This window comes from Leuciscus leuciscus (assembly GCF_965113295.1).
Source record: "Leuciscus leuciscus genome assembly, chromosome: 4".
NCBI classification, from domain to species: Eukaryota; Metazoa; Chordata; class Actinopteri; order Cypriniformes; family Leuciscidae; genus Leuciscus; species Leuciscus leuciscus.
Window position 1 is genome coordinate 38,783,817 of NC_138728.1, and position 9,902 is coordinate 38,793,718.

The 9,902-nt window shown below is 39.8% G+C and overlaps 1 protein-coding gene across 1 annotated transcript; it reads right to left on the reverse strand.

Annotated features, from left to right (window-relative positions):
- Window positions 1-1,476: 1,476 nt before the first annotated feature.
- On the reverse strand, window positions 1,477-6,317 carry LOC309496398 (uncharacterized protein; the record flags this gene model as incomplete). Its single annotated transcript, XM_082166392.1, has 14 exons — window positions 1,477-1,488; window positions 1,647-1,791; window positions 2,952-2,973; window positions 3,074-3,145; window positions 3,373-3,517; window positions 3,892-3,927; window positions 4,099-4,185; window positions 4,411-4,479; window positions 4,630-4,673; window positions 4,805-4,952; window positions 5,235-5,300; window positions 5,761-5,817; window positions 5,939-6,028; window positions 6,228-6,317. 14 exons carry the CDS (start codon window positions 6,315-6,317, stop codon window positions 1,477-1,479), a joined length of 1,083 nt encoding a protein of 360 aa, XP_082022518.1.
- Between the last annotated feature and the right edge of the window lie 3,585 nt (window positions 6,318-9,902).

A 9,902-nucleotide genomic window follows, 5' to 3' on the forward strand; every position in this document is an offset into this window, starting at 1 on the left:
AGTTAATGTACTTTGAAATGTGGAATAAAAATGCCAAATGGATATTTGTCTGGTTTGAGCAATCATTATTCTTGATAAACTGCATGCTATAAATATTAAATATTATATATAGCCAGAATAAGCGGCGGCAGATCGCTCGAAAATAGCGCTTGCCTCCGGCGGGCCGCGGAAGGGCCGCCTTCAATATAAAGGCGGCGGGACGGCGGTTGGCCCGCGGGCCGGCCGCGGAACGAAGGCGGTAGGAAGGCGGCTGCCGCTTTTAAAAAGCGGCTGCCGCCGGCGGTGCGCCGTCCAACGTGTTTGCGATGTCGCCGTTCTGCCGCTTCTACTGCCGCCGGAGCGCCGACGGTGGGCCGCCGACTCATTGCTATCTGGGAAGCCAGCTGACCCCGGAGCTCTCTGCACTGCTCCCCGCGCCCCCGCCCCTCCTTTTCCACTTTGCGTGCGTGTTTAGAGCATGTTATGTTATAACATGAAATAAAGTCTTTCACCTCAGAAAAACGGACTTTCTTGTCCTGTCAGCCGTTATACTGTAGTCGTAGCGCACACTCAATTGCACGCGCAAATGCGGCGGCGCGTGCTGTATCGCCTCACTGTATATAAAGTGCAAAAGAAACTACGAGCATGCAACGCCGTTACGTTGTAAATTACACGAAATAAAAGTAATGCAGGTATGATTTTCATTCTATTCACCAGGAGCAGTTTCCATGTTTCATTAACAGTTCTTGTTAGTATTGTGTATTCACCATGGTAACTGTCGTTTCCATATTAACCCCAAAATGCCACTATTTTTCTTTGTGTTATTTTTTTTATATTTTTAAATGACTGTGGTGGCTCATACCAACATTGTATTAACAAAAACTAGTTTGGGACTGCTATTTAATACCTTTAGCATAGGCCTAATGTTTATTAGTACTAGTCTTTACTATTAGTCATATTCTTACAATTTATGTTAAGTAAAGGGGGACAGTACTTGTGTGTGTGTTAACAAATTTTGAAAAAAATAAAACATGAAAAATAAAAAATATTGGGATATATATATCGTATATCGAAATTCAGCCTAAATATATCGGGATATGACTTTTGGTCCATATCACCCAGCCCTAGATGAGATGAAAACTCTTGTTCATTACATTTTACTTCATAATTGCAACCGCATGTGTTGTATTCATTGTTGCAAAACTTGTTCTGTAGTTCGTTTGTTATCGTGATCAAACCCATTGATCTGCCCCACATGGAAAGAACCTATATAAACATATATGTTTTAATATAGGTTTTGATATAGGTTTTTAATATATGTGACATATATAAAATTGGCCGTTTTCCTATATTATATGTACATATATGCACATATGTGTACATATATGTGTACATATATGTGTACATATATGTGTACCTATATGTGTACATATATGTGTACATATATGTACATATATATTCATATATGTGTACCTATATGTGTACCTATATGTGTACCTATATGTGTACCTATATGTGTACATATATGTGTGCATATATGCACCTACATGTTTACCTATATATTAGTACAATTATAGGCAACATAAATAAAAGCCCAAAATGTAGAAATTTACATTTATTTATTTACTTAAGAACAATAAAATAGTACAAGAACAATCAAATAGTACAATAACAAAAATAAGAAAAAAAAAACTGAACAGAAAAAAACAAAAACAATTTATCTTGTTGATCTTCTCAGCTCCGTGAGCTTCGAATTGATAGATGTGCCTATCTGCCCTCGGCTGGCTGCCGGCCACTTCTTCAATGTAGCATCTAGAGAAGACAAAAATAATAAGACAGTATAATAATAATAATAATAATAATAATAATATAGTGCTTCATCAGGAACCCAAAGTGCTTACAGTACAGCTGCGATTGGACACATATTTTGGATAAAGGGCTGATCATAATAAAAAATGCGTCATGCAAACACGTCAATTCTGATTGGAAACATCACCCCCCTCTTTTTTAGCGGCATCGTTCTTTCATATGCACATGTCCGTCATGGGGACTGCATTGTTAACAGTCACACGGGCAATCATGTGCATCCAAAGCAGAGAAAATTCATGGATAGGAAAAATTTGTTCTTCGTTTTTTGGTTTGCTTAAAACACAGGTGAAGTACAACTTCTGCAGTTGTTTTAGGGAAATTAAAGGTATAGCGGAGGATCTTTCCAAATTTTAGATAAGACCCGCCCTCTCCACTTTTTGAAAAGTTTGATTGATTCACCAGAATGATTGACAATTAGGAGGACCAATAGTATAGGTTACCCACCAGGAAGTAAAACATCCTCCGCTATACCTTTAAGACCGCTTTGCGGATGTCAAAATGCTATTATTCTGAATAAGGCTTGGTGCATGTTTATGCACGTCATGATTAGATTATTATTATTATGTAAACTGATTCAGATTTTCTAATCCCTCAAATTTTTTATCTGATGTAAGAAATTTTGCACATGTAAACATATCTAGTTGTCAATGGGCTGCACTTTTATAGCATTTTCCTGCACCCAACAGTACCCAAAATACTTTACAATGGCCTCCCATTGACCCATTCACACACACACACACACATTCCACCGGCGAGCTGACATGCTAGGTTTACTCGAAGAGCAATAAGATATGCATTAAAATCAAGCAAATCAATTACCGGTATAGACAAAATAAGGCACAAACACAGGACAGAGGGGATTAAGGGTGAAGAAGGGGTGAATATGATTATTTATTAACACTATTAACACTGACGACAACAATTAGTGCCATGAGGTTATTTGCAACACTATATGTTCTACAAAATAGAGGACTACACTCCTTACAGCGCAATACCCCAGAAATGTGGCTTTAGAAGAGGAAAGGTAGGATCAAGAAGTGAGCAAGCGATGAATTAGTATTATAGGTGCCAAGCAGATACAGTAACAATAATGGGTGCCCTACCTTATGCAGTCTCCATTGATGCCTAATAAACATTGATACAAGTATGCTATGGTTAAAGTGGTGAACTTATAAAGTCTTAAAAGTTTTGTTTTCCCTTCTCAATGCATTAAGCATTTACTCACCAATAATGGCTGCCTTTTTAATTTGGTCAAGGGCGACCAGCTGCTCCCCATCCCCTCTGGTTGGCTTCCCACCTTAAAGTAATATTTCAAAATTATTATGAAAGGGGGGTAAAATGAAGGTGGAGAAAGCAAGAGTTTTTTTTAAATACACATCACGTTTTCTTGAGGTGCAAGGAAATACAAAAATGGCAAGTAAAAAAAGCGATGGTATGCCCGCACACAAACAATTTATTCCACAGAATATGACTGACTTGGTTTTTTTCAAGGACAGAAGATATTAGGAACATGTTGTTTTGTACCATTCAGGTTGCTTTTCAGCAAAGTCTCCAGATCAAAGGTGCCCAGCAGCAGATTCCGCACCATGGCAGTAGCAGAGGTGGCAAGGCGGGCTGCTCTCCACGCTTCTGCCTGGCAAAACACCCCAGAGCCCTTTATAACTTCAATCTGAAAAATAATTTCACATCACAATATTAATTTATTGGCAACTTTTAGAAACTTTTTCATGTTTCATATTGATTTTAATGCTTTGCTTCCCAATAGTTAATACTGTAGGTTTTTATGTATAAATGCAGATTAATGATAAAGATAAGAAACAAATTAATCATTGCCCTAAACGTTATTAAAGGAGAAAAGGAGGAGGACAGGGTGGGGGGAAAGGAGGAGGTTGGATGGAGAGTAGGGAAGGGAAGGGGAAAAGACAGTGGGTGGAGAGGAGCGAAGGGGGGCAGGAGGAAAGGATGATTGTCACTTATAACACTAATTGGCTCCTACAAAGCACACAGTTTATACCCATCCTTACTACATAATATATTATTCACCTGTGTTTTCGCTGAGGTCTCAGCTGTTGCTGCAGTCTTGTTAGAGAAGAAAAACATTGTTAAACTCTTCAACAATTTTATGCATATGTGGGCAAGTAAATTACATATTACCACTTACTATCCCAACATAAAAATCCCTATAGTTCAGTTGGAGCGTTAAGTAAAGTAAGTACAGAAAAATCTGAGGTATAAAAGGGTTACACACACCTGTGGTGTCTCTCGAAAGCGCTCAGTCACCATGGGACTCTCTTTAAAGGGCTCGGTCTCCTCGGGGCTCGGTCTCCTCTCTGGAGTCTTAGAGAAGAAAGAAACAGTAAAAGCACAATTCTACAATTTTTATTCATCCAAGCAAGCCACTATAGATTCTTATATACAGGGGGGGCTTGGAAAACATTAAACATGTCATTAATTAAAGTTACATGCAAAAGTAATCAGCCAAACATCATAAAAATCCATATAGCTCTGTTTGAGTAACAAGTAAACTAAATAAATAAATAAAAATGCAAGGGGGTTACTCACCGGTTGCACTTCTCCAAACATCAAGAAGGAGGAATCTAGATCTTCCACAGGAGTCCTTCCAGTCTTGTTCTATGGAAGAAAAATATAGTTATTCTCTTCAATAAATTAAAGTGCGAATACATAAAATAATTAACACTATCAATCAGCCCAACATCACAAGTCTCTACAGCTCTGCTTGAGAAACAATTTTAAAAAGCAATGAAAATCAGAGGAACTTACATTTTGAGCAATAATGGCGAGGTCACTTTTCATTTGAGGGATTTCTAGAAAGAGGTTATATAAAGAAAAAACAATAATTAAAATCACTAGATCAAAATAGCACCCAGCAACTCAGTGGAGATATCCATCTCCAGAAAAAACCCTGCTAATAAATATTAAAATTAGGAATACTTACGATTGATGATAATGTCTTTCAGACGTGCATTTTCATTTTTAAGAGAATGGACTTCATTTCTCAACTCCTGAAAATTTCTTTGCATTTGGTCGAGTTTCCTTCTTTCCCACATCTGTTCGTCCAGGTGTTTTCTTAATTCAGCAGCTGTCTACGAGAAAGAGACAGAGAGAGACAGAGAGAAGAACAACAGCTAATTGTTATACAACTTCTTTTGTAAATGGTTGATTCTGATTGGGATGATGCCACGAGAGGTGTAAGAGGAAGGTGGCAAGAAGTCTAGGGCAGAAATCCCTCCACTTGGCTATAACTAATTGTCCGGCCTCCTGGTGGTTATTCCTTACTTAAAACATGAAACTTCCACATCTTGTATTTCATGTAATGTAGGCATGCATGTAATACACCACACACATGATGTCATCATTTAGGCTACCTTTTTCTTAGAGGGTGGTACTATGTCCTCTTCATCGCCAATACGCTCCTCCTCTTCGCTGGCCCGCTGGGAGGGAGAGAGAAAGAGAGAGAGAGGACAAAGTTGCCTACTGTGCTGGTGTCATACCTTGTAACAGCTACTGGTAATGCACTTTATTATATTAAGTCTTAATTATCTTTACTGTATTGCAATGTAATAACACAAACTGGATGCAGACTGGTAGTGTACCTTGTTCTTTGATGGTCTGTCAAGACGCGCCTCCTCCTCCTCCTCCTCCGCCTCCGCCTTCTCCTCCTCCTCCTCCTCCTCCTCGTTGTATTTAGAAGAACATCTCTTTTTCACATCAACCTTCGGAGGGAGAGGGAGAAACAGAGGACAAAGTTCCCTATTGTGATGGTTTCAAAAATCTTACTCATCATAAATGTATTGTAATGTAACAACACACACAGGATGCAGACTGGTAGTGTACCTTGTTCTTTGATGGTCTGTCAAGACGCGCCTCGTCCTCCTCCTCCTCCGCCTCTGCCTTCTCCTCCTCCTCCTCCTCGTTGTATTTAGAAGAACATCTCTTTTTCACATCAACCTTCGGAGGGAGAGGGAGAAACAGAGGACAAAGTTCCCTATTGTGATGGTTTCAAAAATCTTACTCATCATAAATGTATTGTACTGTAACAACACACACAGGATGCAGACTGGTAGTGTACCTTGTTCTTTGAAAGTCTGTCATGACCCTCCTCCTGCTTCTCACCCTCCTGGTGCTTGTATTTGGAAGCCCCTCCCTTTTTATTGTCAACCTTGAGAGACAGAGAGCGACAGACTGACTTTTATCCCAACTCTTATTAACTTACGTTACACCACCTTGCACAAACATCTTGTCAAAGCACAATCATCATAGATGACACAATTACAAACCTACACACATGCCTACACATTAAGAAACAAGAGAGAGGGGAGATAACTTTAAGTAAAGCACCAATTGGTGCAGTCAGTTACCTTTTTCTTTGAAGCCTTCTCAGTCCCCTCACTGTACTTTGAGTTTGGGATGTGAGGACGTTTAGTTTGCCCTTGTGTGTCCTCCTCCATCTCGATCTCACGCAGTTTAATTTGGAGAATTTTTTCAAATTCTGGTGCAATAAAATTTAAATGTTATCATGAATTGCAAACGTTTGTCTAATCATGTTTAACGTTACCAAATCTAACATTAGTCCCAATTGGACTTCGCTAGCAAATTAGGTAGCTAACATGAGCCAGAAAGCTAAGCTATTGCTAGCCATGTACCTAGCAAGATCCATTTTACACTTTTTTAAGTGCGAGCAATGTGGTATGTAACTACATAACGTCAGTTAAAGCGTTTAACATACTTGCCACATCAATAATTCTGGCTCGGTACACCGGCCAGGGTTGGCGGCCTTTTCTCCATTCCACCAGCTTCTCGGTTTTTTCAGTCCTTTCCAAAAAATCTTTCACTGAAAAATTCCGGACACAGTCGAGGGGCAAAATACTATGGGCCCCTCTATCCTTACCCTCAGTCCATTCAAGTAGGACATAGCGGATCTCCAACGATATCGCCATTTTTACTCCCAGCCGTTCTCTTTCGGCGCGAAAGATCCAAAGATCGCGCGCTGGGCCGCATGCGGATGACGTAGCGCGCTGGGCGCATGCGGTGACGTAGCACGCTGGGCCACATGCGGATGGCGTCATCAACTACGCGATGCTGTAGCGGTAGCGGCCGATCTAGCAGCAGAGTGGAGAAATGTTAAGAAAATAAGACGCAATTAAAGAAAAGCAATAGATATGGATCCAGTACGTTACAAAAGGTACCTCGTTGACGACGAAGCACCTGTTCCAGAAAGAACAAAGAGAAGACGTAAACGAAAGTAAGTATTGTAACAAAACTTGCTAGAAGTTAGCCAGCTAACAAAGCTAAAGCTACCAGCTAGATCATTTTTTATACCATGTAAACGTATGTGGCATAATTTCCATTAATGTATGTTAAGTATGTTTGTATAAAGGTAAAATGTTTCTTTCCATGTCCCCCCCCTAAAAAGTAAAGAAGTAAAGAAAACTGTTATAGTTGGAACTCTAGCCAGTGTTTGTGTGTTTTGAACCTCTTAAAGGTTTCACCTCATGAATGGAATTTACCTACTTGGACTTCATTTTTTTTTTTTTTTTTTGGGGGAATTTACCTACTTGAATCAATCAGTCATATCAATCCTATTATATTGAGCGTTGCATGAAGTGTTTTAACATTACCACAACATCTTTGTTAGGGAAATTTCTGAAGATATGGGTGATGATGAAGAAGCTGTGGCCTCTTCTTCTACAACTCAGTAACACGCACACACGCATTAGGCCTACATATTTCTTGATCAAGGATTTTTATTTTAATTTTAGGTATCTCACCCAAGATGACAATCAAGATGACCCGGTGTCTACTGCTTCTGATGACACAGTAAGTTGCTAAAAATGGATAAAATATTCAAGTTAGGTGTTTTTTGTTTTGTTCGTGCATGTGCATGCACACTAGTTACTGTAAATCGTCATAAGATAAGTCCACAACCCAAACTTCCACCTTATGGAGCACAAATTGGAAATACCATATTACTTTGTCCTTTCCATATTGCAGCAATACCCATGTTTTTATCTTGTTAGGAAAAAAAACCATTTAAGTTTTGATTCAGGTGCAAATGCAGCATCTCTCTCAGCTGGCCACATACAAAATGACAGAACCTGTCTCTCACTGTGTTTGGCCAGATGAAAATGGTGGTCAGGGCCTGATGTCACTCTGACGTCAACACAGGAGAGTGTCAGAAAAATTTACATGTGTACAAAAGGGGGCACAGATATTATTTTTTAAAATTAATTTATGATATAATGACAAAAAAATCAATGGAAAGGACTGTTTAAAAAAAAACAAAAAAACATTTGAGCCTGACTTCAAATGCAGGTGGTTACCAACCACATGAAATGGTATATTTGTACGAGTCTGTGCAAATTTGGGATTGCTAATCCAATGTTTTAAATTCACAGATGAACCAACCCATACCTGGCCCTAGCTCTTCACCTGGGGAGCCAGTAGAGGAACATCTAGAAGACCCCACAAGTCCAACTTTAGACCAGAAACCAACAAAAGAACAGGTGGAACTCCTGCTGCTGGCATTAAAACTCAAACACGGATTAACAAATAGAAGCTTGGAGGACATCATGCGTCTTATCAACTTTAGTGCTGGTCCTGGTGGGGAATTGGTTAGTGGCTCAAAGTACCTTTTCTTCAAAGCATTTGATTCAGTGAAAGACATATTAGAAGTACATTATGTGTGCAAGAGTTGCAACGTAAGCATGCAGGAAGGTCCCTTTAATGTCAAGTGCCCAGTCTGTGACCAGGACACATCAAAAGCGCATGCACAAAAAGACCAGTGTTTTTTGTTCTTGCCACTAAAATACCAAATAAAAAAACTGCTTGAGGACCACCAATTAGGGAAACACCTGAAACACCGTTTTGAGAAGAAGGATGCCTCCATCAAAGATATATACGATGGACATTTATACAAAAAACTATCACCCCTTGCATCACCAGACAACATATCACTGACTTTCAACTGTGATGGAGTGCCAGTGCACAAATCAAGCACAAAAAGTTTGTGGCCAATTTTGTGTACTGTTAATGAACTGCCAATACAACTACGTGCAAAACATGTTATGCTTTGTGGCCTGTGGTTTGGTCAAAACAAACCAAATATGAACACTTACATGAAACCATTTGTCGATGAATGCATAGAGTTGTACTCTAATGGTCTTATATGGCAAAGTGAAAATGGGGAAGTTGTCACAAGTAAAGTACTGCTTACTACCATGGTGGCAGATTCAGTCGCTCGGCCACTGATTCAGAACTTTAAACAGTTTAATGGAGAGTCTGGGTGTTCTTTTTGTACGCAGAAAGGAACAAGTGTGTTAAAACGCAGGGGGCATGTAAGGGCTTATCCCTATGAAAAAGCAGAGTTGAGGAATCCCTCTCAGACTGATGATCTGGTAGAAGAGGCTCTTGCTGGAAACCCCACTAAGGGAGTGAAAGGGCCTAGTATTTTGTCTTGTCTACCTGATTTTAATATCATTGATGGCTGTGTTCCAGATTATATGCACAGTGTGCTGCTGGGTGTAGCAAGAAGCATCACCACGCTGTGGTTTCATTCTGAAAACAACCAATCGCCATGGTATATCGGACGCTCAACAGAACAGATTGATGACATTTTAACTTCTATTAAACCCCCCTGCAATGTTTCCCGTGTCCCCCGCTCAGTGAAAGAGAAAAAGTTCTGGAAGGCACACGAGTGGAACATGTGGTTGTTTTATTACAGCATACCAACATTGAAAGGGGTCTTACCTGAAAAATATCTGAAGCACTGGTTCAAGTTAGTAAAGGGGGTTTCTCTTCTACTCGGTGAGAATATATCACCACTGCACATATCAGAATCTGAGGGGTTGCTAACAGAGTTTGTTCAGGAAATGGAGACCCTTTATGGGATCAATAATGTCACTTTCAATGTACATTTGTGCCTTCATCTGCCCAATACTGTGAGGAACTGGGGTCCCCTCTGGGCACAGTCTGCATTTGTGTTTGAGTCATACAATGGGATCATTCTAGATATGATAAAGAGCAGCCAGGGAGTT